Raw genomic sequence first — 26,481 nt, forward strand, 5'->3', positions numbered from 1 at the left:
TCAATATGACTTAATGATGGCACATTTAAAACAAAAGCAATTACACATTTTGTTTTGGTTGGTTTTTTTTTGTTTTTTTAACATAAAATTAAATGTTTCATTTCAGCCAGAAGCTTCAATACACAGAAAAAATATTTCTTGACGAAATCCGTTGTGATAGCAAATGTTCTGCATAAGAAATGTATAGAAAAGTGAATCCATTATATGTGCAAGCCTGTGTGGCTAGATGAGTTAAACACAAAGCTTATAGAGTTTGATATATTAAGGGTTATCTACCTTGGTATGTTTGGCCTGAACAGTAGCTTACAGTTCATGACACTTAGCTTTAGATGGATACTGGCAACGTAAGTGAGGTACAGACACTTTGTTGGCTGTTCAATATACATGTCAACTAATGAAAGATTTAACAGATTTTTCTGCGAAGCGGCACATCCTGTTTCCTCGAGTGATCATAGCTGGCTGAGCGACTGCGAGCCTGTTTCTCGGGTCTTCCTCTCTGTGCTTTCACAGGTGTCAGCTTGGGGCAGATGCAGAGCTTTCCTGCAGATGTTCTTGAAGGCAGGGCTGGAGAAGTAGTACACCAAAGGATCCAACACGCTGTTGAGATAAGTCAGACTAATGGTGATGTAGAATACAATGGTTAGGTGCTCCAGAGCATCACACTTGCGGGTACCAGAGAGGCTCTTGATCCAAATCAGCAGCAGCGTGATGTTACTTGGGAGGAAACAAATGATAAAGAGCACAACCACAATTATGATGAAGTAAAGAGCCTTCTTGAACTTTGCCTGCTGGGCCAGCTGTCTCCGTCTCAGTTGGCCAATGATGTGGATGGTGCAGTAGAGAATGACAAACAGAGGCATGTAGAAGGAAAAGAGAAATGTAAACTTGTGCCAGGACACATTTTCGAGGGTATTTTCATCAACCGTGAAGCTCTCGCAGTAGGTTGTGTTGTGTTTCAGGGTTAAGATATGAGCAGTCATTGAAATGGTGACCAGCCACAGTCCGAGTGCTCCAAGCATGGCTTTACTGACACTCAAAGAGTTGATGGGGTGATGGGGATGCACAACACGCATGTATCTGTCCACAGCAATGGCCATCAAGAAGAAGGTGCTCCCGCTGCGATTCATCGCCAACATGAAGAGGCAAATGTTACAGACGGAGCTTCCAAACATCCATTTAATCTTGGAATTGTAGTAGCTTGCACGGAGAGGTAAAACCAAGTTGAGCAGAAAATCAGCCACTGCCAAGTTGAAGAGTAACACTGTGCTGCTTTTCCAGGGCCTCAGGTGAAAGCAGAAGAGCCACAGTGCAAATCCATTTCCAAGTAGCCCCAAAACATACTCTGTGGCCAGCAGTGATGGGAGCACGCTGATCAGAAGAGTTCCATTGAAGTTGCATTGCATGTTGAGATTTGTGCTGCCTTGTTGCCAGCAGATTAAAAAAAGTGGACTCATTTAGCTGTGTGCATTCTTTAAAGGGAAACACCGACGCACTGCCAAAGTGTTGATTTTTTTTTTTTTTTTTTGGGGGGGGGGGGGGGGTAGGTTTTGTGGTTAGGGTTTAGGTTTAAAAGGAAACTACAGTTCTGTTTTTCAAATGCTAACACAGAATAGTAATTCTTATTGGTAATTGCCATCAACATAAAAAGAAATAAGCCTTTTAACCATTAAAACTTTTATGACAACACCATTGACATATTTTTAAGCATTACATGATTAACAATTTTTTTTAAAAATATATATATGAAATCTATTGTCATTCAAGTTAAGGCCTGAACATCTTTCACTTCACCTGGCCTATTTTAGAAAATGTATCGCACTCTTTCAGTGAGCATACTTTATGTTTTAAATGTACTGAGACAACTGATGTGAGAAGTGACAAATAGATGGTTATATTCTGATGTGTCATTATTGCTTCACCTTCGGCTTAATGTTAAAAAGAATTCATCTGAAATATTATGAAATCTAAAATCAGCTGTGTTTCAGGAACAAGAAAAGAGGTTGGTCTTGTGTAACAGCTTCAAAGCTAGAAGAATTTCACAGATATGATACGATAAGACCAAAGCTAAACTCACCAGCACACAAAGTGCAACGACGCCTCTCAGCAGCCCAATCTGCTGCAAATCTTGATGGTGGCAGGACAATAAGACAACAAAAAGGGTCTGCTCAGGGTCAGCTTGGATAGGCTAGAACAGGCATATTGCACTGATACACAGAGGAAGGCGTTAATACTTTTAACACTGCTTTTAAATGATTCAGTTTCTTTTTACTTTTTCAACCAGGTTGATTGTTCTACTGCTTTGGATATTGTATAAGGTCATAAAAATCTATGTGTGACCTGCTTGCACTAAACACAGAAATCTAAAGAGTTTAAAATGATTTGCACTTCTGTGGAATCTGTCATGCAGAAGTGGAAATTGAACCTGCTGGCCGATCTCTAAACCTACACACGTTTTTCACTGTTATTCAACAGATAACACTGACAGTCTCTATGTGTCTGCACAGAGATGCGCACGCTGTGGGGATGTGTAACACACCTAAGTGTGAACGAAATGCACGAACATTTAACCGATACCATCTTTAACAATCGCTTAAAAATGAACATGTCTGTCTTTATGTGTGAATATTATCTTGCACCATCAGCTTTGTTTTCCAGGTATTTTGCTGTAGCTGAGGGGTGAGTTTAGCATTTTTGTTCTCAGAGATGATTTGAGCTTTATTGGAAAGGTTGTAAAATTAACCCATTAACACCTAAAAAGGCGTGTGGGTATTGTTGTCCCACGGTTAAAGAGAGTTTCAGGTCGGTATGGGTTAAAGGAAAAACCTGAGCCCCCGACTCCTGTGGTGATGGGATCTAGTATTTTGCTGACATTGTTTAGGTCCATGTGTTCCTTCAGAGGTAAGGGCCACTGAAAATTAATATAACAATATGTCACTATGGGGGTCACTGGAAAGTTTGATGGGAACATGCTGTGAATAATTAATCCTTCATCATGACTTTGAAAGTCACCACATTTCAACCAAACCGATCACAACTTCTTCATCACCATCACAACACATTAAATTAAAGGATTGTAGGAAGAATGACGCTCCAGCCCTCCTCTTCAGATCCAGAAACTTTTTCTGGAAGCACTTGATGGCCCGCTGCCAACATCTTGTTCAGACACTTATTTATAGTCTGAGTCTCTCCAGCATAACATTTTGTTTGTTACGTCATGTTTTTTGGTCATCTGGTTGTAAGGAATGAACCATTTTATTCATCTCGCGTTTCATAAACTGAGGCTACAGCTGGCTGCCGATGTGTTCGTCTCTACTGCTGTCTAGTGGATGAAATTTGAAAGTGCTTTTGGATTGGACTGTTCCTTTGTGGGAAATGACAAAGAAAAAGTTGTGAATGACACACAGAAACATCAGTGTTCCTCTTGTCATTTACTGGAAAACTGTGTGACTGACACAGACAGGATTTTTCTAATCATTTAACAAATCATGTGCTGATACAAATCAAGAGGGTTCAAATTGAAAACTTTCCATTGGAGCCCAATGCAATGGCTCACAAAACCATTCTGGAACGAGTTTGTTCAGTCACAACGTCCTTACATTAGTCACATTCTTTTCACATATCACGTGTCCCTTAGAGGTTTATCCATGGATGTGACATGTCTTGTCTTACCGTGTCAGATTCTGCTCTGTTTAAGTGTGTGCAGACAGTGATCGGTTTGGATAGAAAAATGCAAAAAAGGCAGTTTGAGCTGCAGGACAGGCTAAATCTGCCCTCGTGTGTCCTTCACCTGCATACCTGGGAACAAAACATCACAGTTGGTACTCCACCCAGCCCAGTGAACGTGAAATTCCAGTCTTACAAGCTAGGAAGAGGCCCGAAATGTACATCTGAAAGATAAATTCTTACTTTATACTGTCGGACAGCTGTGGTCGGTGATGTGTTGAGGAGAAGCTAAACTGCAGCATTTCACCTTACTTCAAATGACTCAATAAAAACTGCAGCATTTGGGTGTAGGACTATACTTTGTGTGGGTGTGTCTTGTTTCTGAGCATTTTGGCTGAAGATAAGAAAAAAAATGATAGAAAAAGATGGAAGAGTAAAGGATTGAAACGTAACACTCGTATGTCTCTTAAGCTCCGTCTAAGCTCTTAAATCAAGTTCAGCAAAGAGAGAAGAGACACAACCGGCCGTGCAAACCCATAAAAGAGGAAATTTAGGAGCAGGCTGCTTTACAATGAGGAAAAAATAATTAAGTTAGGAAAACACATCAGATTTGAAGAAAAAGAAGGAAACACATTCCACATAGACAAAATGACTTTACCTCAACACAGCCCAAATCTTATTATACATAAAAAAAAAGATCTTCTCCTGTGAGGAAATTAATTACACACCAGAACTGACCAAATCATACCGGAGCCAGGTTACTTTCTCAGATTTAGGTAACCAAAACTGAGTCTGTTGTATTTCTGAGCTCTAGTAAATGTGCAAATCCTCAACCCAAACTGGTTTACACCCACTCACCCAAAACTAATTTAACAAAAGTGAGCCACTGCCAGAATACATTTAAATGAGGTTCAGTTTTTTTAATTGGTGTGTTTTGCACCTGAGGAGCACCATTAATTGATTCGCTGCACCTCTGAGGAGCCTTGTGTGAAAACATGGATACACAGAATACTGAAATACTATTTCATCTGCTTCCCTGATGCTCCTAAAGTCACCAACGTTTAAGGATTGTTCATTTAAATGCTTTATCGTTATTATTTGCAGGGACATAGAATGAACAAATATGCAAAATAGTTTGCCCCCACTTCATTTGCTATGGTAAGATATTGTAAAAACCACTGGTCACTCAGTATCAGTCCACCCACATCCTCTGATTTAAATAACAATTTATTTTCCTGGTTTATGTCATCACCGCGGATTAAGAGAGAATCATCAAATAATCCCGATGCTTGTGGATTTTTACTGAAATGCGTCACTGCAAGCGGCTCAGAGAGATACAAAGAGGAGACCAAAAGAGCCCAAACACACACACACATAATATTTCAGGTGAAAATCCGATCTGCGTTAAGACTGTAGCTGGAAAAACAAATAAAAACGACCTGCCTGTGGGTGGATGTCGGCAGTGAGGACATGATGATTATTTCCCCCTCCTTTGGGGGAGGATCCGTCTACGTAATGCAAAGCAAACTCTCACATTTGCTTTTCCTCCTTCCTGCAGGCGCGGGGCATCAGCAGTTATGAAGCAGAAGCTCGGAGATGTCCCTGAATCACTCTCACTCAGCCAGGAGTCAAGATAGGGGAAGAAACCGCTGCGTTTTGTGCTCTTTCGGACGTGTCGTTGGACTCGGGGAAGAATAATTATTAGTCGCTGAAAGCGTCATTGTAACAAACCAGAGGATGAACAGCATAAGACAGGTGCCCTCGCGGGTGAAAAGCAGGCGGACCGAGGCCAGCCTCGGAGCGGAGAGGGATCATTTTGACAAGCAGCAGGTAAATATGAAAAACAGCCGGAGAAGACAGGTCGGGTCTTCATGCGGGATTGAGACCTGTGCTTTATCCGGGCCTGCTGGGGCTTTACCGCATAGGCCACATTTTCAGTTACACCCCCCCCCCAATAACGTGGAAAGTTGAACGTTTAATGGCTATAGAGAGCACCGCGCAGGGTTAATTACCATTAACAATTTAAAAAAAAGAGCCATCGATGTATGTTCACTGAATCATGTGGTCCACACTGAAACTTTAACTGGAGGAATGTGAAGACGTGTTTTCACCGGAGGAGCTGGCAGTGACTGAAAACGTTTTTATTTCAGCAGCAGTGCCCCTCTTTTTAAAATATCTATTCATTACCCGTTTAAATTCAAAGTGGACGCTCGCGACATTAAGACTGAAAGTCAGCGAAGTCCACGCCATTCATTCCTCACTGAAGTCTGTCTCGTCTTTCCTGTCTGGCCACCCTTTCCCCATTACAGGCATTTTATTTGTCTTTTTAAATGACCCCAATGTTGGATAAAGCCTCTTTCACCTCTTCACGTTACTCTTAAGTAAAACTCGTGTTTTTGAATGTGGGCAATGAAGAATATCTTCATATAACAGGTGCTTTGCAGTTGTAGGGGGGGTGTACTAACCCCCCTCAAAAAAGAGCTCAACATTATCCACTGTGTGAAATTTTCACTTCTTTAGTTTAATTTTAATTGTTGGCTAAATTCTTCAAGCAGCAAGTCATATTGAGAGCTACAGTGAAGCACACACCCCAGTCTGACTGGGGAAACATGAGAGTCATGAGTAACAAAGCAAACTGCTGAGCAGCTGGCTGGATGTTCAGCACCCACAGTATTTTGTTATCTGAAATGGGTTGAGCTTCTGCTTTGCTGAGCTTATGTTTCTGTCAATGTTTTATTTGACTCTGAAGCACATGCGGAGAGGTGGAGCTGAGGCGCTTCAGCCGCAGAGTTCAGCCTTTTCTTTGTCAAATAAAATAAATAAATAAAATGACAAGAATCAAATGTACGTCGGTGGAATTTGAAGGCACATCGCTCCAATTTCTCTTTCAGTAGACCAAAATCGTGACAATACAGGTTTTGAGTAAACATGTTGTATGGAGGAAACTAGTTATCCAGATTTTCAACATGTTTTTAGTCTAAACAAAAGGGATTTTACACTAAAGTCACGGGTCTTCACTGCTGTTCTCGTCACAGGTTTGTTTTGTCATCCTCAGATGGCCGCAGTCGTTTTGTGATGCTGGCTGAAACCTGTTATACAGGCATACAAAGCAAATTTGCTGCTCCCATTGATGCCTGTCGCAATAATCTGATCGCAACCAATTCAGTTGGCTTAGATTTGCATAACCATTTGAACCGTTTCTGTTCACTTGGGGATTAAAACAGCTGGATGAAACCAAGAGACACGGCATATTTCCACCCTTTGTTTTCCGCAGTTTGCTTCTCTGTCTTCTGCTTTGATTTATTGGCACCAAATTTGGAGCTTGAGACAGTGATAGTCAACCAACTTAAATTCCAGTAACCATCTGTTAATGTAAGCTTGATTAATGGCTTTTGTTGCGAAGCCAAAACGCGACAGATTGTTGTGGGCCCGTTTTTGGTTTTATGTCAAATGGAGAAAGGAGAGTCGAAGAACTTTGCTGTAAAAATACGATGCCCAAAGATGCTAATTACACTCCTCTAAAACTAATAGTGGCATAAAGTGAAGAGAGAAAGAACGAGGAATTTCAAGCAGAAGTGATGGAGTCAGAAGACTGTTTTGGGACAAAAAGGTGGACGTAGTTCTACATTAAACTGTAATGAACAAAAGATGCCTCTCATCGAGGCCTAACATATACTTAAGTATAAAATGATTTAGAACAAGACCACGCTGATAAGGCCTTAATTTCGCTAGAGACACCGCAATGACTTGAATGCAAAATGTATTGACTTCATAGTTTAAAGGAGAATGTAACTTTTTTGGGAGTCTCTTGCAGCCACAAGGCTTTCGGAGTTTGCGCCGAGCTGAAGTTGGTGTTATTGCAGACGCACTGGCTGCATATTTCAGACTCGGTGTCTCCATTCATACATCCATATGCAGTCTGTGATCCTAACGAGGGGTTGTCAAACATGGCTGGTCCTGCCTGTGGCCAAACTGCAGCTGGGGTGAAGGTGTCGACTGTTGATTGGCTTATTTGCTTCAGTATGTTCCTCTGTCAGCTGCAGGATTGTGCAGACATATGCGGTTCCTGTATACCTCTGGTCAAAGGGTGTCTAAACTCCCTTCAGGACTAAGCAGGACCAACATGAAATAGATTTAAAGTGGAGAAAGAGAAATTACCCTTATTACATGTCCCTCAGTGGAGAGGCAACATTAGTAATATAATGTCCATCAACAGATTTGATTATGGCAACACGTGGGCACTGTTTTACTTTGAAAACTCTTGTCTACCATGCTGTGAAACACATGTATGTTGTGTGACGAGCAGCCAAAGAGCTGCTTGAATTCACGGCGCAATCAGAGCGGGGACCGATGAACTGGTTTGAGCTGCTACTTCTGAGCTAAGTGGGTTCACTGGGAAGCATGCAAATCAAGTCGGCGATGAATCGGACTTCCTCACAACACAAAGTCTGACAAATCCAACATTTGAAGGGCTCAGTAACTGGTTAGATCATAAACTGTTAAATCAAAGAGGCTGTACCGAGCTTGTTTGTTGTCTTAGGGTTTAACAGTCCAGCAGATTCAGGATTGAAACTCCTCTCCTGCTCTTTACTCTCACTCCGTTCTCCTCTGCTGCCCACGCTTTTCAAGCTGCCCTTGGTGCCAAGGTGAAAATGTGTCTCGCAGCGTCATCTGTGTTTGTGTGTGCGCCTGTACTCTTGTGTTTGCTTTCGCTCACTCCTGTTGCCTGAGCGAGCGCTCATGAGGGAGAGAATGAGGAGGTGGGGTGGTGTCTGGGAGTACCTGACGATTAACACAGTCACTTCTGCCCGGGAGTAGAGACAGAACTGACAGCATCATATTTTCACTATATTTCAACATTCGTCGACACAGACTATTTCAAGCTGTCTCTAGTCATCAAACTTCTACAGCCCAGTGTGTCTTTGTGAACAAATTAGCAGCTTTGTTCGTACAAAACTTAACCAAAATACTCAAATAGATTTTTCGGACGAGCAGTATATTTCACATGTAGATTATTGACAAAACATGTGCTCACGCTGCCCATAACATCCTTCTATTTTCATTCACAATACACAAACGTCAGTGTGCTAAATAATCTGTGTACATAGGGTTTTGAGGCCTGGTTTCCATGAGTATCATGTGCTCATCATTAGCTAATTCACCAGCTCAGCACACTACAAACTGTCTGGCTGCTGGAGAGCAGCTGATGCCCTGTTGAGTGTTTTAATGCAATATTAATAATTCAATTGGGCAATAAAGTGAGTTGTAACCTAATAAGACATCATGACTTCCATTTGTGTCTACGTTCAGTGGTTCTTCTGAGTCACAGCCTCTCTTAAGGTCATCCATACATACTGCTGCTGACATTTTCCGTTGGTCGTATTACACTTCATTCCCTTTATGTAGGGTCTGTCTGCCTTCAAAGTGAGCATGTTGTCTTGTTTCTTTATTTTTTGGTTCTTTGTTCGCCCTATAGCCATCTTCGGTGTTGTCTGTTCCTTCTCGTGAAGTTGAATAAAAGTTCATGTTAAGTGTCAAAGTCATTTTTAGTATTGAGAGCAATGTGGCAGCTTTGTTTGGGACTGTAGCTTTTCAAAGCATCCGAGGAACACCACATGTGGTTTTTATGGGCTAGTTGTCTAGTTTCTCTTCTGTTGAAGTGGTTGAGCAGATAGCTGGAGAAAAGTGCATATCGATGGGCTTGTGTCAGGTTTTTTCTTTTTTTTTTTTGCATGTGTTCAGCCATAAGAGGAGAAGCAACAACACAAGTTAATAAAGAAACACTGCAAAGCCATTTGATCTTAGAGATGATATTAAACCAAATATTATTTTTTTCTATGAAGTCAAAGATATTTTACCCTTCATCGCACTTCTCCTCCGTTGATTATATTTCTCTGATGGTTGTACTTGCCAGTTAAACGATTCCTCTCTTTAACCTGAGCTAATGAGTGTGAGCTGTGCTGAGGTCTGCGTGTGACCTGGTCAGACAGATCCCCTGCAGCAGTCTGTTGCATTAAGCTGATAAGACCAACAAGAAGTGCTCGTGCCTTAGCGCATTGTGTCCAGCGAGTGGCAGCTCAGGTGTTGCATGGATGCTTTGACTTGAGTCATTTCACTCTCTCTTTCATACCAACTTAATGGACTCGCTGCTAAAAAACAGAGATGAGATGGTAAGCTGAGACTCCACATTTTAAAGCAGCTTGCAGCGTTTGGTTGTTTGCAGGCTGTGGAGCGAGTACAACAGTAATGCTTTCCGGCAACAGACCTTATGGCCGGCCTCGGATTAGTCCAGGCTGTCCCTCCCTCTCACTTCTCCTATCTGCTGTTTGGGGGGGGTGGGGGGGTTAGTGTCGTTGGAGCCAGATGCAGCACTAAGTTGTTTGGCATCACACAGTCCACTGTCGGCATGTCTGCAGCCCTCCGACTAAACCGTTATGTTTGTGAAAGGTTTGGGTTCTGTACGACCGTGACGTACGGTTTCTGCGAGCCTGTTAATGGCTCAGCTGTATGGAGGCCTGGTGTTAAGAGTATGTAGTGTAGTGTGCAGTTGCGCAGCTTTACAAACAGCATTTTTCATACTTTCAGTGAAGAATTCCAGTAGTTAGTCGATTTATGAGTTCGGCACTAAATTGATCTGCTGTCCTATCTTAATTAAGGAATTCAGACTTTCCCTTAGACCAGATTCTTAAATGTTAAAAAAACATTTTGACATTTGACCACTGGGCAAATACTTGGCAAAAGCAACTTTTGCAGCTCTGCTAATAACTAAAGGGTTGGTAGTTTGATCTCTGTGTGACCAGTGTCCACATTACCTCCTTTGTTGCCCTGAGAGAGAGAAGTATAAAGAAGTATACTCTGGACTGCTCTATTCAGTAACCCTGAAACCGGCTCTACTGAAGCTGGTTATCATGTTCTTATTCTGACTGGTCACCCTGCACCTCTCTCCTTCCTTTCAGCGTCCTCATCCTCTCTGTCCCGTCTCCCTGCTTTCCTCCCAACAGCCATTCTGAATGTCCTATGAGAGTCTCCCTGCAGCCTCGCTGCTCAGCAGCCATCTGTTGAGGCCTCTGTGCCAGGCTCGATGTGCCAGAACGCGGCCCCCATCCAAACCAATCTTCTACCCCAGCTGTCGGCCTTCCTCCCCAACAAGCCCCTCATTGTCACACAAACCTCCACGTTAGCCCCCTGCACTTGCCCTGTGTAAACGAGGGGCTCACAGTTAATTTGCGTCAGAGGGAGGCGGGGGACTCTCCTTTGAACCAACGCACCCCACTCTCAGTCTGAGCCTCGGTTTTCATGCACAGTAGCCTCTCTGTGCTATCTTGGTCGACCAGTTATGTTTTGGTGGTTATATGTATGAGGATCGTAGTGGTTACTCAGGTTTCTCATGTATTAAAGAGGCTTTATTGTGTCATGACGTATTAAGGCCTCCGCCAATGATACCTGGATGTGTTGTGATTTTTAAACCAAGACACGACATGAATTTGTAAGCTCGTGTGTTATATACCAAATAACGACTCCCGCACATTCCACTTCTATTCCACCCCCAATTTTGCTTGCATGTTTTAACAAAGACTTGTCGATCTGGTTGATTGCGACACCTCACAGGGACACAGGACTGTGTGTATTGCTTTACACAGATCACAGCCCTAAATTGCGACTCCGGGCAGGGCCGCCACACATTTTATGGAACCAGATTTAGCCACCAGTGGCGTCACAGTAGTTCAGGATAATTATGCCGTCTAGCCGCTGCTTTGATCATTAAGTCATCAGGATGTGTTTGTGTGAGTGAGTGAGTGATTTAAATTCCTCATGTGTGATCCCAAAAGGCAACATCGTGGTCGACAATGTTTGGTTGTTCTCAAAGAACGGTTGCTCCGCATTCCTTTTCCGTGCAGTTGGTTTAATTTTGCAGCACGAATTTTAGTCGACGGTTTGACTTTGAAACGCACAGAAGAGTGAAAGTGAGATTTACCATTTAACATCCTGCGGTGATTTCATGCGTTGGAATAGCTCAACCAAAGTATTTTTCTTTACCAAAGTAACCAAGGAGTTATCCTTCGGCCCACAGCGTAGAACCATCCTCATCCTCGGCTGACGTCAGATAACATCTTAACACAGCTTGTGTTTTTCTGCATGTTTATTTCCAATAACAGGGTACTTTGAAAAAAATACATTTTCACGGCTCTGTGATGTATTAGAATTGGCCCAGTTCAGGGACGATGGCACAGTCATAAAGCCATAAGAAGCTGATTTTGATCTTGTCGGCGGGCTAAAACCACCTCTTTATCAGCATTGCGTGTTTTACCTGCTGGACAGGTTGCAAAGCAGCTTGCTTTGTGTCCTGTGGTGACGCTCAGTCTTTCTCAACTTCACTCATAGTTGGAGGCGTTATCATTTTGCATTTAGGTCTGCTCTGATCTCAGTTCTCATACAATACTAAATATAACTCCAAGTACTACAAACTTTCACAAAAGTGGCCAGCAAGGCAGATTAAGTAGCATTAGATATTGAAAAACAAGGTTGGATACATACAAAGATGGTAGTAATAAATTACAGGCAGGGAGACTAATTATCATTTCACCTTTTCCTTAATGTTGATTCACATTAGTAAGAAAATAAGAAGTGTTCTTCACAGACCACCGATTAGTAAAAATCTTTAGTGAAAACCTTTCTGTACAACCATGAACACATCAAAGAAACAATATTTCACTAATTCGTTCCTGTTTTTGAAAATGAGCTTTTCATGAGTTGTGTTCGTGCTACTATGCATTTTGTGTGTTTCTTCTTTTATTTTTTAATGCTGCGTTTAGAATGAAACAAGAACATATTGATTGTTACATGTTCTTTTAAGTTCTACAACTAATTTTTGTGTGAGTGGAGAATAAAGATGTAGAAAATCTAACATAAACTCTTCTCTTCTCAGCTCAGCAGCATCAGCAAAGCCATCACCTCCAGTGAGACGCCTGTGAAGGAGAAGCATGCACGACGTATCCTTCCTTAATAATGGTTTTAATAGTTTTTTTTTTTGTTTTTTTTTCTTTAAAAATTAGGGAAAAATAGGGGAAAATAAAGCCAATAATGTCCTCAGTTTACTCTTAATGAGACAGCATTGATAGAAAGCACAGACTGTTCTAGTCTTGCAAAGCTGTGTTATCTGGTTTGGTCAAAATGATGAGAAACCAGATTATTAAGAAGCAACATTTTAAAATGTGGATAAAGGCATCGATAAAGAAGGTTGTGTTTTGAATAGGGTGCGGGTGTTTGAACAGATTTAGCACAAAGTGCATTTTAGTGATACAGTTGGTGAGAAAAGGCAGGTACATGATGTTCTGATTCTCTCTTGAGTGATAAGAATGTGAACTTTTGAGATATTTTTTTGGAGCTCTATGAAGATGTATTAATACACACACTAATGTGTGTCTCGTGCTATAAAGAGACGATCCGAGCCAACCCGTCTCTTGAGCTCTTTTTTTTTTTTTTAAATTTTGCCATTCTGTCAACAGCTAAACCAAACTAGCTCAGAGAGACATTGAATTTCTGCAGTTTTGGTACTGTGAAGATGTAGTTTAAGAAAAAAAAAAGTATTGTTTGCGATGTAGATGGTTAAGTTTCAAAGCAGTCGTTAGTTGCTTAAAGCAGTATGGTCAAAATATATCTTTCTTTCTTTTTTTCTTTTTTTTTTTTTTTTTAAGAAGTGTAGAGTAATAACAGGTAACGGTTTTAAAATGGGTTTCGGGAAGAAGATAGAGAGCTATTTGATGTAGTTTGACTTGAGGTATGAGCATGCTCACTGGGGCCATCTATGAAGAATTATTTGTACATGACGGTTATTCTGTGAAGGCCATAAACAACTAGTTTCCTTCCTCTGAGACGGATGTTTGGAATTTGTTTACAATTGTGATGACACTGCTGGGTTTTTTTTCAACACTTTTAAAGTCATCATGAGATTGCACTGTTTTATTTGGTTTTATTTTTTTATTATTTTTTTTCGTTGTTAAAAGATTTCCTGTTTGAACAGTATGCGAGTAGATTAACCAGAAGGTTTAAGGAAGAGTGGTGAACGTAATGGGTTACCAGCAAAACAGCAATCCTGTGGTGGTTTTTTTTCTTCTTCTTCTTCTTCTTCCTTAACAATGACAACAGGTATCATCCTGGGAACACACAGGGAGAAGGGAGCCTACACCTTCTGGTCTTACGCACAGGGTTTCCCTCTGGCCAGCAGCTCCATCCTAAGCTGGAAGTTTTGCCACGTAGTACACAAAATCCTGCGTGATGGGCACCCAAATGTAAGGCACCAAGTGTACCCCCTCACTCTTCCTGTTACCATCCCCTGTATGACTCCTAGCACATAAAGATTAATAAAGACATGAGCAATGGGAGTGTGAACCTTAAAACTCAAACTTGTAAGAGAGGATTAATCAAATCTGCTTTAGTGAGATCCTCGAGACCTTTTTTAAATGCTAAAATACAAAAAATTTAAATTTCCCCCAAAAAACTGTGTGTTATCGGTTGTTTATTCAATATTTCACTTCCACAGGTTCTGCAGGACTGCATGAGACATCACAGTTCTTTAATTGAAGCTGGAAAACTATGGGTGAGTTTTAGAATATTTTCGATTGGATTTATTTTTTTTCCCTTCAATTTCACAACTTAATTCTTGCTTTTCTGCTGTTGTGGTTTCCAGGGCCACCTCCATGACAGATACGGGCAGCTGGTAGCTCTTTATACCAATCTGCTCTGCACAAAACTGGAGTTTCACGTGAAGGTAAAGGTGTCTTTGAGCATTTTTCATACACATGTAATGCAACAGTACTGAAGGAATTCGTATTGTAAATGAGGACTGGCCTTAAAACTTATAAATTGCACCTCAATGCAGCATTCAGAAATCCCACCGAACCTGGAAGTGACAGATGAAGTTCTGGAGCGCACTGCTGGAACAGACATTAATAATGTGTGAGTAAATGTAAATGCCAGTATAATGTATGTAATTGATTTGAAGTAAGTATTAATCCTAGTCTTCTCCACCGCAAGCTCAGCTGTTTTCATCCAACTTCGTTCATAACAACAGACATCCTCACTGCTGTTTCCTTTCAGAGAGACACTATTGTGTCAGAGTGGGGCCTCATTTCTGTTTAACGAAGGTATCAACTTCTCTCCTGCAGGTTCCAGCTCACAGTGGAGGTGTTTGATTACCTGGACACAGAGCTGCGGCTGGCTGAGACAGGTAAAAACAAACTCCTCCCACCTTTTCCCTCGCTTGCTTTTCCAAGCAGGAGAAACTTGAGCTACAGTCGAGGGCTGCTGCTTGCTGACATTATCTATTTACTCACAAAAAGCTTGGAGCCTTTTAAGAAAGGGTTCTTGTGAGCAGGTCTTGGTCTGCCTGTTTTCACACAGACTTTTATTTTTAAAATGTGACCAACGGCGAGGTCTATTTTCACCCCTCGTTTCCATGTTTTTGCACTGATGAGGAAATGCCTGCAATTAAAGCACTTTAAAGTGACTTCCTCCTGTTGGGCAGTAATGGTTCCTCCCAGGCCTCCAGGGTGGAAACCCTGGATCAAAACACTATAAACAAATTTTTCCTGCTGTATTGTGAATGTGATGTGGTCACAATGTCTGTTCAAACGCAGTGTTATGGTGTCATAAGCATGAAAGCTCTTTAGCCATGTTTACATGTTGGAGAAAGTGTTTGTAGCTGTGGTTTCTCCTGTCAACTGAGTCTCTCAAAGCAGACTTTATTCTACTAGTAGTGTTCTGAGTCTGTTAAAGACCCACAAGGAGCGTTCATCAATTATTCAGTAAGGCACTGAAATCTTTTAAAGAGACCAGCCTTTAGAGAGTGTCGCATATACTTTACAGATTTGTCCAAAATGAAAGTAAACGGGTGGATGTTTAGGAAGTGACTGAAAATCCACATTAAGGATAATTAAATGCCGTCTGTGCCCCTGCCTCTGATTTCTCTCCTAGTAATCCGACAGCTGAACACATCCATCGCCATCTCCTCTCTCACATCTGGCCAGTGTCGCCTGGCCCCACTCATCCAGGTCATCCAGGACTGCAGCCACCTCTACCACTTCACTGTCAAGCTGCTTTTCAAGCTGCATGCCTGTAAGGCTGGTTTTTACCCAGAAAAATGACTTAATCATCACAAGGCTATGAAATCTGAGGAAAACATTCAGGATGTCACTGAAGTAATTCAAGATATGACTCTTAATGCCTCATGATTTCAGGTCTCCCAGCGGATACCTTACAAGGACATCGCGATCGATTCCATGACCAGTTCCGCAGGTAACTTACTTTTATTTTAACTCCAATGAAGTTGGAAACATAAGCTTGCCACACCCAGTCCCTGCAGGTCTTTAAGCCAATGTAAATGTAACCATTCCCCACCTTTTGTTAGTATTTGTTCTCTGCTGTATTCACAGCCTCTGGTTCAGATAAAGTTGTCCAGTGATCATTCATCACAGACTGTGTAGTTTTAAGCTGATCTAATGGTTCGTTTCACTTTTGGAACAAAGGACACAGTTTTCCTCATGTGCAGTGATGCTATATGACACCCCACCCCCCCCAAAAAAGCCACCAATAAGTGTTAATGAATACATTGTGATTTTTTTTATTTTTTATTTTTTGACTAACGTGATGATGTATGATGTTCAGTATTATTTTGAGCTTGAAATTGAGGTTTTAAACTTGTTTCTCTCGTGTCACACAGCCTGAAGAGCTTCTTCAATAAAACCAGAGACATGCTGTACTTCAAGAGGCTGATCCAGATTCCCAGGCTGCCTGATGTAAGAGCACAGGGACAAGGAGCCTCCATTTTTGGATATCATAGACTTAATAATAATCCTGACACTGTTACTGCTGCCTGCAAACTGGGGAAATTAACACTGACTCTTTGCAGTGACTCTTCTGTTCTGTTGATATTTATTAGTTTATACCTTCAATGCAAAATTTTAGTGTCTGCTTCATTGCATCATAATGGCATACTGTTACTTATTTCAGTACCTAATGTATGTGCTCCTCGGCAGTCCCCACCTAATTTCCTGCATGCAGCCTCACTGGCCAAACACGTCAAGCCGGTAGTGGTCATTCCTGATGACGATGAATCAGAGCAACAAGACGAGGATGATGATGAGCCAGAGCCACTCATCGAGGTCAGCGATGTTTCAACATCGAGCATCCAGTCACAGCCACAGGTATGGTACACCAGTTACCTTTCACTGATGAAACCTTTTGTTATATATGTGTTCATAAATATATATTTTTGTTCCTCAGCAGATAGACATTTTTGATCAGGCATTTGGACCACCAAATGGAGGGTTTGATGACAGGTGAGCCAGTCTTTTTCCTCTAACATGTGATTTTCTTTTAAAAGTTGTTTTATTTTTTTAAACGCTTTGGTTCTTGCTTGTGACAGTGGCTTCTTTTGTCTGGCAGAGATCTCCAAATTGACAGCTTGAAGTCAGAAATTGAGCTTTTGAGAGCAGATCTTGAGAGAGTCAAAGCAGAGGTAAGGACAACTGTTTTCTGCAACATCTGAGGGCACGATTATCTGTGCACAAAGAAATCTGGGTCATGTGTTGGGTGGATGCAAACGCTGCTCCCAACATGTAGAATGTGGCAAGTAGCCTCTGAACAGGAAGTGACGGCAACCCACTTGACATCACAGATACAACCCCAGCTTGCAACCTCTTGCTTTTTTTTTTTCACCACTCCTTCACACTTCCACGTTTTTTTTCTTTGTTTTTTTTTCACTTTCTGCAAAAGAAATAAATTAGAATTTTAATAATCTGTCATTATGTTTATCAAACTGTTTGGAAACCCATGAAAGCGTCTCCTGAATTTAAACCTCTGTTCCCTTCCTGAAGGCTCAACGGTACATCACACAACTCAAGTCCCAAATCAACAGTTTGGAGGCAGAGCTAGAAGAGCAGCGAATGCAGAAACAACGTGCCCTTGTGGAAAATGAACAGCTGCGCATGGAACTGGAGGCAACCCGCCACCGAAACGCTGAACACGAGAGCCTACAGACCACCTTTATAGAGGCAGACAGTAAGACGTTCGATTCGCACTCTTATTCCGAAATAGCTTTTATCATGAGCAGGATAACGCAAGCATTTCTCTTCTCTGTAAAGAAAGGGCACAGGCCACAGAGCAGCGGTACAACAAGCTGAAAGAGAAGCACACAGAACTGGTCGCCAGCCATGCAGAACTTCTCCGAAGGGTACCGACACACTCCAGCCAGAGCTGTTTGCTTTCAGTTCCATGTCAGCACCTGGCTGTGTGTAGTAACAGTAAAAATGTGTTAATGTGCTAACAGAGTGCAGACACAGTGAAGATGCTGTCAGCAACCCAGCAGACCCAGGAGGAAGTGGAGAGGACCAAACAGCAGCTGTCCTTTGAGGTGGATCGGATAAAACAGGACGCTGATATGAAGGTTGGTGCTGCTTTGCTACAGGAACACGGATATGTTGTGAAGATATATATGCTTAATGCTGCCGTTGCTGTAGTTAGAAGAGCAGAAGTTTGAAATGGAGAGGCTGAAACGAGAGCTGGAAGAGAAGATGGCAGAAGTGATGCGCACCAAGGCGACTCTGCAGAACAGCGAGAAGGTGAGTCTGCATTTGTAAAAAGAAAACTAATTATGCCCAGCTAATTCATTATCATGTAGTACTCGGAGGCACGAGGCATTACCGGATGGACTTTCCCTCCAACACTCTTAGCCATCTGTCTCTTTTGGCCCTCCTCATCACTCTGTGTTTTTTCGCCAGAGTTCAGAGCAAATGAACAGCTCAATGACGGCTCTGCAGGCTGAGAAGGAGCGTTTGATGCGATCTGTGAGTGAGAAAGAGGCGGAGCTGTCGTCTCTCCGGCAGGCGGCACAGGTGCAGCAGTCATCACTTCAGCAGGAGCGAGAGAGGAGCGGCAGGGAGCTGGGAGAGCTGCAGGGCAAGCTGAAGGAGAAGGTCAGTCAGGACAATGGAGCCCAGTTCGGGGCATGAACAGCACATTTGTCTTCTCTCTGTAGCATTTTAGATTTGCTTCCTTTTTTAAAAGCTCACCAGATCATGAATGATATGACATGGAACTCTAAGAGTAAAGTCTGAAAATATTAATGGGGACATTTACCTTATATTACCATCAGTTGTTATCATTAGTTATTCCAATTTGTGGTCAGGACAGTGGAAAACAATTTGTTATTTCAATATAACAAGATACTCAAAATGGGAAATATGCCTTTTAGTCACTGTGCAGTTAGGATGTGTATATATTCAAACAAATAATAGTTTTAATGCATTTTAAAGAGCAGACATGCCAGACCACCTCATTGTAATGTAATAAAAGCTCTGATGAGCAGTTCATAAGCGCCTCATGAAAACAGCCCACAGTTTCACCGTTTAATAGTTACATTGGATATTTATTGCTGATATAGTAATTTGATTTTTTTCTCCGATTTCAAAACTAAACTTTCAGCTATCCACAACCATTCTTCTGTGGACAAGCAATGTCACTTAACACCATTTCTGTGTAAAGTTTTCCTCATTTCTGACCGTTATGACTGGATGTAATTCCACTTTAGGAAAACTACAATTCAACTTGCACACAATTCCAGTGCAGGATATATATGATATAGATTGTAATTTTTCAGAAATCTTAGATAAGTCCAAAGGATATCTTTCACTCTACTTAATATAAATGGAATTACAGATATCTTGATTTAGAGTGTAAACAAGTAGACTAAAATTACAGTGCAGATATCTGCAGTTACAGCGATTTCTGGAAGCAGTGTCTTTCCATCTTAACATATGATGTATAGGAATGGCAAGCAAATGTTCCTTCATGTTTAATTTAGTAGATAAGATATATAATAATAGTAATAAAGTAGCTGGACTCTGACTTTTGGGTTTTTTACTGCAGCCTGAGTTGATGAGTGAAGAATAAGCACTCAGGTTTTTCTACCAATCTTATCCAAACCATCAGCTGCCTTTGTTTCCGCTAGCGCTAACACTTGGCAAACACTTTACTTGGCCAGTATCCAAAGGGGGAAGTCTTGCATGAGCAATGGCATGCACAGCATTTGGAACTAGTCAAAAATGGGTGAAAGATCTCCATGCATTATGTTGGCGCATCACTTTAAAGTTGAAGATATCAAGGGAGGAGCGGGGAAATCGGACAATTTGTGGTTTGTTTTCCAAAAACGACATAATTTAATGTGGGATCTTAATTCTGGATTAATATAGAAATGAATTTATAGATATACGAATGTTTTTGCACTTGCATGTAGACAAACCAGGAGGAACAGATGAAGAAGAAGCTTCTGGAGGAGCAGTTTGCTTTGCTCCAGGGTACCATAACAGAGGCTGAGAACATCATCCAAGATGCTGTCGCCAAGCTGGATGATCCCCTCCACGTACGCTGTACCAGCTCTCCAGGTCTGACGGCTGTTCTGTTGTTTCAAACGACAATAAACGTATTAGAAAGAAATTTTAAATAAAGAATTTCAAATGTCTAAAATGGGGGAATATGCAGATTAGCTATTTGCTCGTTTACAGCATTGTATCTATCATCTCTATCTCCTCTGATTTTTCTCCAAACACAGATTATCTTATTAGTCGGGCAGAGGCCACGCTGAGCTCCATTGACAAAATGAAGAAGGGACATGCAGATTATCTGACTAACATGGAAGGTGAACTTCATCAGCTTCTGATTTTGCTTGATCCAGTTAACCTCACGACACTGTCATTTCTGTTAGGTTTTATAACGTGACCGGCTGCTCTCTTACTGTATGCTCTTGTAACCAGATGCTGGAGGGCTGCTGAGGGCTCTGACCCAGTTCTCCCACTTGGCTGCAGACACGATTATTAATGGAAGTGCTACAGCGCACATGGCACCCACAGATCATGCAGATCGTAAGAAACATTCTGTTTTAGATATTACATTTCCAACATTAATTTCATTCATACATATTACATTTAATTTTTCTATGTCCAGCTCTGTTGAAGCATTATTATTATTAAAAAAGTGATTTTTTTTTTTTTGATTTTTTTAATACATGCTGAAATATGAATGCAGAAATATGGTTGAGGATTGATCTCTGCCCTTTGACCCTCTGCAGGACTGGCAGAGAACTGCAGAGGCTGTGGCTTGCAGAGCGTGCAGTACCTGAGGGAACTGAAGTCCAAGACCTCCCTCCAGAGAGCAGACCCAGCCTCCATTCGCATTATCATACAGAAGATCCTGCACTTGGGTCAGGTAAGAGAAAACTTAGCAGTTTTTTTACACTGATTAGGCCCAACTCATGTGTGAAAGGGGCAACTGTCCACAGAAACCTCATGTAGATCAGCTTCAAACAAACCAGGGCTGTGTTAAACTGTTTATTTAGCCCTTTTTAATAATTCATACCGCTTTATGTTTAAAGTAACAACAAAAGGTCAGAGGAAAATTAAATTAAAGCTAAATGAGCTAACCTTGGCCAATTTTTTTTTCCTTTAAGGAGGCTAAAATTAAAAAAATTAGACTGGGCTTCATGCAAGTGGATCTAGTATTACTGATGGATTAACAAACTACCTTACTGCTATCAAAGAAAAGCATGTTAACATGTTTAAAGATAAATAAATAAACTCTCCTGAATCTGAGGATCGTAAACTGAGTAAGGAGCATATTGAACCAAGCTGATAATGGACCATCAGACATGTCTGGAGCATCGACGAAATCTGTTCATCGGCTGTTTTTTTTTTTGTAGCTGATTCAACTTGTAGAATAGCTGTTTTGGCTATCACAGAGAGAGAGAGAGAGAGAGAGCTCACTCTCGTTGACTGTTCAGCATGGGGGAAAAAAGGTGGGTGGCAGTGATGACAGGAAGTTGACGCCTAACTGAACATGTCTCAGACACAATTTCTTTGTTCTGCGTCATCTTAATTTCTCCAAAATGAGCAACATTTTGCAAGAAAACGTCCATGTGGAAACTGAAGAGGATAATCATGACTCGGGAGGCGAGCTCTGTTTGACATCATGAAAAACACAGAGCACATGCTGCTATGTTTGTTTTTTTATAGATCTACATTATCTTCTCATTTCTCTTTAACTATTGCGTGCTACTACCACCTGCTTCAGCGCTGGCGAGCTTTATCTTCCTGTGCAGGCACAGATTGGTGTGTTTTTTTTTTTGTTTTTGTTTTTTTTGTAGCACCCAGTACAGGGCCTCTCGTCAGTGTCGTTTCTCTATGTCGACTTAATATTTTACAGCCCGAACAGCCGCCATCTTTACACCCAACATTAACAGTGCATCAGTTCACACCTGGTGGTAGAAAGCATCTCAAACGAGTGCTTGTGGTCAAACAGAAAAACACACGCAAGACATTTTGTGTGAAGGATATATGCAGTGTGTGCAGAGGTGGTTAAACGCAAAATAAATTCTTTCTTGACACCAGACAGAAAAGCCTCTCAAGAAAACCTTGCTGCTGCTTACAAAGGGGCAAGTCGGTGAAACAGTCAGTCCTTCACTATGGCCCAGGCTCCTTCTAATACACACGACCAAAAGCATGTGGCCCTGGTCCCGGTCACCTCTGCATGTGGTCTGAGTAATGAGAGTAATGTGGTCTGCATTCAAAGTGTTCTTATGCTGTGGGTGGAGTTACCAAGTCATACAAGGGATTTTCAATTTTTTATGAGTTTATATTTAAGATTTAGTTTGGAAGGCTTCTACTTGAGGCTTGGTTATTTGTGGAGGTTGTATAACTAATACTGATTTTTCTTCCCAATTTTCCCAGGAGCTGCGGCCGAAAGGAATGGACATTCGTCAGGATGAGCTGGGGGATCTGGTCGACAAAGAAATGGCTGCAACATCCGCAGCTATTGAGGAGGCCGTCCGCAGAATTGATGTAAGTATTGTACATCTTACCGTACTTTAGAATATATTTTATTATTTATGATATTTTTCATCTTTAATGAACAGACCTATGATTTTTGTACAGTTTTTTTCTATTGTAGATTATGATTGTCATATATGGTTTGGAATTTAGGAAATGATGAATCAGGCAAGAAAAGACACATCTGGAGTTAAACTGGAAGTCAATGAAAGGTTGGTTCTTTATGGATTTTGTGTATCTAAATCAGTTCAATGCAAATTTGTAAAACTCTTGGTTGTAATGGGGCCAGTAATTTTATTTCTGACTTGGATTAAATCCTTGTTTCACTGTTTGTTTGTTTTTTTTTTTGTTTTTTTTTCCCCAGAATCCTTTTCAGCTGCACTGATCTGATGAAGGTACCGTGCTGCTTTTTCTTTTAACTAATTGTCAAAATATCATAGACTTTCCAACATACTGTATATTCTTTCATCACAATCCCAGGAACATATGTGGGATGTTTGTTTTTTTTTTTGTCTTATTCTGTCTCTCTGTCTCTCTCCCACTCTCCCTCAGGCCATCCGCATGCTGATCGTAGCATCCACAGAACTGCAGAAGGAGATTGTCGAGGGTGGGAGGGTGAGTCATCCTGTTCTAAATTTGAATCCAAAAGCGTCAGCTTATTATTTGCTTTTGAATCTGATGTGAGCTGTTCCATTCAGAAATGTTATCTAACAGAGCTGACATTTTCCTCCTTAAGGGTGCAGCAACTATTAAAGAGTTCTATGCTAGGAACTCTCGCTGGACTGAGGGACTCATCTCTGCTGCCAAGGCTGTTGGATGGGGAGCCACAGAGATGGTGTAAGTTCCAGTTTTTATTCTTACTTTACTGTTATCAAACTCGTGCGTCAGGACACACCAGGGAACCATCTATCGTTGTTAAAATTCTGTGTGGCATCTTAACTAACACAGTGATTAGACGGCGTGCACGACACGTGTTGAAGAATTATCATGTCTTAACCTTCTTCACAGAGAATCTGCTGATAAAGTTGTGCTGCACACGGGCAAATACGAGGAGCTGATTGTCTGCTCTCATGAGATCGCTGCAAGCACAGCACAGCTTGTTGCTGCCTCCAAGGTAATTAGCTAATTTGTGAGAAGATAATGGTATAATTTGCACTGTTGTTCATGCCCTTGAAAGTAATGGATATTAAATGATGTCATTTTGTAAGGTGGGAGTATTACTGAAACATTCTTTTGTTGTAAGTTATATAAATAAATAAAAGTTATAATACAATTGTTTGCTGTGCCATTATATGCCGTAATTGTGAATTTGGAGTCATTAGAGTCTTGAAAGTTTCAGCGGCACCATAATTCTCTCCCTTCAGACATATTTACATCTATATACCAACGGTGGTGGGAATGTTTTTGCCAGTGCAACCAATTACGACTTTACAAATGATTGACTCATCAATGCCTTATGTGTCTAAAGTTATTAAGGCTTGTTCAACAATGATAACTACCATGATTTAAATGTCCTTGGGAGGGAAACTGATTAACAACCTGAAAGCTGCCTCAGTGACCACATTTTCACACAATTTATTAATTTTACTTTGAGCTGATTGCTGTCACTCGTTAGCCTACTGGTAAGAAACTAATCTAACCAGTGGTTTGATGATTCTGAAGACCAAAACTACTAAAAATGTGTCGGAGAACTGCTTTAGACTCTGAACAGGAGAATCAAAAAGAGAGTTTCTTTGAGGGGGAGAAACATCAAACAAGCGGGGTAGCTATACACGGGATAAGTTGACTCCCTTTCTGAAACTGAAAACCCAAAGGTTTTCACTAAACCTCCCATCAGGAATACACCCCTGGTCTCGCTTTACCACTCTCCTTTGCTTTCAGGTTAAGGCCGATCGCAACAGTAAGAAGCTGTCAGGTCTCCAGCAGGCTTCCCGTCATGTCAATGAGATGGCAGCTAATGTGGTGGCCTCCACAAGGACTGGCCAGGAGCATCTGGAAGACAAAGGCGAGTACAGTTCGATACATGTACAAGACCATCACAAACGGTGATGAGCATCTGCCTAATATTTCTGTTTATACGCCTCAAATGAGCAGATACCATGGACTTCTCTGGGATGTCCCTCATCAAGTTGAGAAAAGAAGAGATGGAGTCACAGGTGAGTTGTCTTACTTAAACATTAACGGGTCATTGTTCCTCATAATCGCATTGAAGCATCACCTGAAACAATCTCTTCTAATGACATTGGCCTTCAGCTGCTTGGCTTTAGTGACCTGTTCGTTTCTATCCTCAGGTGAAAGTGCTGGAATTAGAAAGTCAGTTGGAGAATGAGCGCCTACGTTTGGGTGAACTGAGGAAAAAGCACTACGACCTGGCTGGAGTTCCCGCGGTGCAGGTTCCTGAGGGGAACGGCGAAACACCCTCGCTGGTCCATCCTGTCACTATGTCACCGAAACCCAGCAAGCCTGCTCTCATGAAGAAACCTGCGCTGGCACAAAAGCCCAATATCCCACCAAAAGCCTTGGTAAGGTTTATGAAGAGCTGAATGATGGGAAGAAAAAGAAAAAAGTAAGCGTGACTTGTTGGTAAATCTTCTCTGTTCTTTTTATGTTGCAGTTTAAGTAAACACTTAAGCAGAGGAGGAGAACGATACACGACAGGATGGCTGGATTAAAAAAAAAAGAGAAGGATTGCCTTTTTGTGAACAAATAGTTCCTTTAAGTCGCATACTGACAATCGTCTGTGTCATCCTGCTTCTGTTTTCCTTTACTTCTTTGTTTGTTTTTCGCCAAGATGGACCAGAAACCTGTTTTTGTTTTTTTTACCCTTGATGCCTGTAGGGGATACAGTCTTTGTCCCTTCGTTTTTAATGTAAACACACATTAAAGGTATAACCCTTTATTTTAATCTTTGCCATTGAAAACAAAATATAATTTTATTTTAAACTACCGTATTTGAAACTCATCTTTTTTGCATTCATTTTTTTACTGATTTAAATGCTAGTGCTTCTTCTTTTGTTATTTAGAATATGAGCATTAATAATGACCACAAATCAACAGCATATCTTGTACGTGTGGGTCAGCAGTGAGTTTTCATCACGTTTATAGCATACCTTTTTGCACACCGTTTTGGATGTTCATTACAGAGGAATCATGTTTTTTCTGAATGTACACTTTGCTGTATTGTTATTTATGTTGTGCTGGTGGTTAAAGAAACTGAAGAATCGCCAATTGTGTGTCCATATTGCTGCAAAGGGTTGACATACCTCTTGCTTTGCCTTCGTGTGCAAAATAGCTTTTTCCTCAACAATACAAAATTATCTCAGAGGCCTTTAAATGTACTTTACCAATGCATTAAATTATACCTGTAAAGATATACATTCTGTATAGGAGAGTGCAACTCACACTACACTTATCTCTTGAATGTCACATCATGATAGGAGAACCTGGAAACTATGTTAAAGTTTATAGATAGACTTGATGCTTGCACAAAGATATTGGATTTAGGTGTCCTCGATTATCAAATGCTTCTTGTAGGCTGAATATAAAGGTTTAGGGTTAGTTATTCCATCTATTTGTTCAACTCCTCTTTGCCTCTGGGAGCCTTTCTTACAGGGTCTTAAAAATGCATCTTTTTATGTTCTGTCCTTTCCTCTGCACAAAATCTCTTTATACACTCAGATCTATTAATATATTTTAGTAAATATACTGGTGGTTTATCCTTGTAAGAAGTGTAAATGTCAGACAAATAAACAATAAATGTGTGATTTAATGTGGCGTTTTGTTGTTTCGTGTTTTCCAAACTTCTAAAGTTTTTTTTTTTTTTTTTTTGGTTGGGGGCTGCACGGTGGTGTGGTGTTTAGGACCGTCGCCTTACAGTGAGAGGGTTCCAGGTTCATATAGAAAATGGATGGATGTTATGTTGGGTATAATTTGTTACAGCCAT

General features: G+C 41.1%; 2 protein-coding genes across 3 annotated transcripts; one reads left to right on the forward strand and one right to left on the reverse strand.

Moving 5' to 3' along the window:
* Positions 1–25: 25 nt before the first annotated feature.
* Positions 26–1,417, reverse strand: LOC140309141 (hydroxycarboxylic acid receptor 2-like). The gene has a single exon (XM_072386969.1). The coding sequence runs from the start codon at positions 1,401–1,403 to the stop codon at positions 450–452; it is 954 nt and encodes a 317-aa protein (XP_072243070.1). The 5' UTR covers positions 1,404–1,417; the 3' UTR covers positions 26–449.
* A 3,775-nt stretch (positions 1,418–5,192) lies between these two features.
* On the forward strand, positions 5,193–26,307 carry hip1rb (huntingtin interacting protein 1 related b). 2 transcript variants are annotated; one of them, XM_072387873.1, is made up of 32 exons: positions 5,193–5,493; positions 12,590–12,653; positions 13,810–13,952; positions 14,204–14,260; positions 14,351–14,431; positions 14,543–14,619; positions 14,829–14,890; positions 15,637–15,777; positions 15,900–15,957; positions 16,382–16,457; positions 16,698–16,865; positions 16,945–17,000; positions 17,107–17,179; positions 17,538–17,721; positions 17,805–17,893; positions 17,990–18,106; positions 18,180–18,281; positions 18,441–18,635; positions 19,955–20,102; positions 20,270–20,356; positions 20,472–20,579; positions 20,786–20,922; positions 22,440–22,550; positions 22,692–22,750; positions 22,903–22,933; positions 23,091–23,153; positions 23,275–23,375; positions 23,547–23,652; positions 24,420–24,543; positions 24,633–24,694; positions 24,830–25,060; positions 25,153–26,307. In XM_072387873.1, the coding sequence occupies exons 1-32, from the start codon at positions 5,401–5,403 to the stop codon at positions 25,159–25,161; spliced, it is 3,213 nt and encodes a 1,070-aa protein (XP_072243974.1). In that variant the 5' UTR covers positions 5,193–5,400; the 3' UTR covers positions 25,162–26,307. The 2 variants fall into 2 exon arrangements, with proteins under 2 accessions (XP_072243974.1, XP_072243975.1); XM_072387874.1 differs by having other exon boundaries at positions 16,948–17,000.
* Positions 26,308–26,481: the final 174 nt, after the last annotated feature.

This window comes from Leuresthes tenuis, unplaced genomic scaffold, assembly GCF_036924035.1.
Source record: "Leuresthes tenuis unplaced genomic scaffold, fLeuTen1.0.hap1 SCAF_6, whole genome shotgun sequence".
Classification (NCBI taxonomy): Eukaryota; Metazoa; Chordata; class Actinopteri; order Atheriniformes; family Atherinopsidae; genus Leuresthes; species Leuresthes tenuis.

Excerpts from the sequence above, each read along its gene's own strand:
- LOC140309141 (XM_072386969.1), bottom strand. The coding sequence starts at position 1,403 with ATGCAATGCAACTTCAATGGAACTCTTCTGATCAGCGTGCTCCCATCA.
- hip1rb (XM_072387873.1), top strand. The coding sequence starts at position 5,401 with ATGAACAGCATAAGACAGGTGCCCTCGCGGGTGAAAAGCAGGCGGACC. Across the intron at positions 14,261-14,350 it reads TTGAAGCTGGAAAACTATGG|GGCCACCTCCATGACAGATA; the intron begins GTGAGTTTTAGA and ends TGTGGTTTCCAG. Across the intron at positions 22,551-22,691 it reads AGGCCGTCCGCAGAATTGAT|GAAATGATGAATCAGGCAAG; the intron begins GTAAGTATTGTA and ends TTTGGAATTTAG.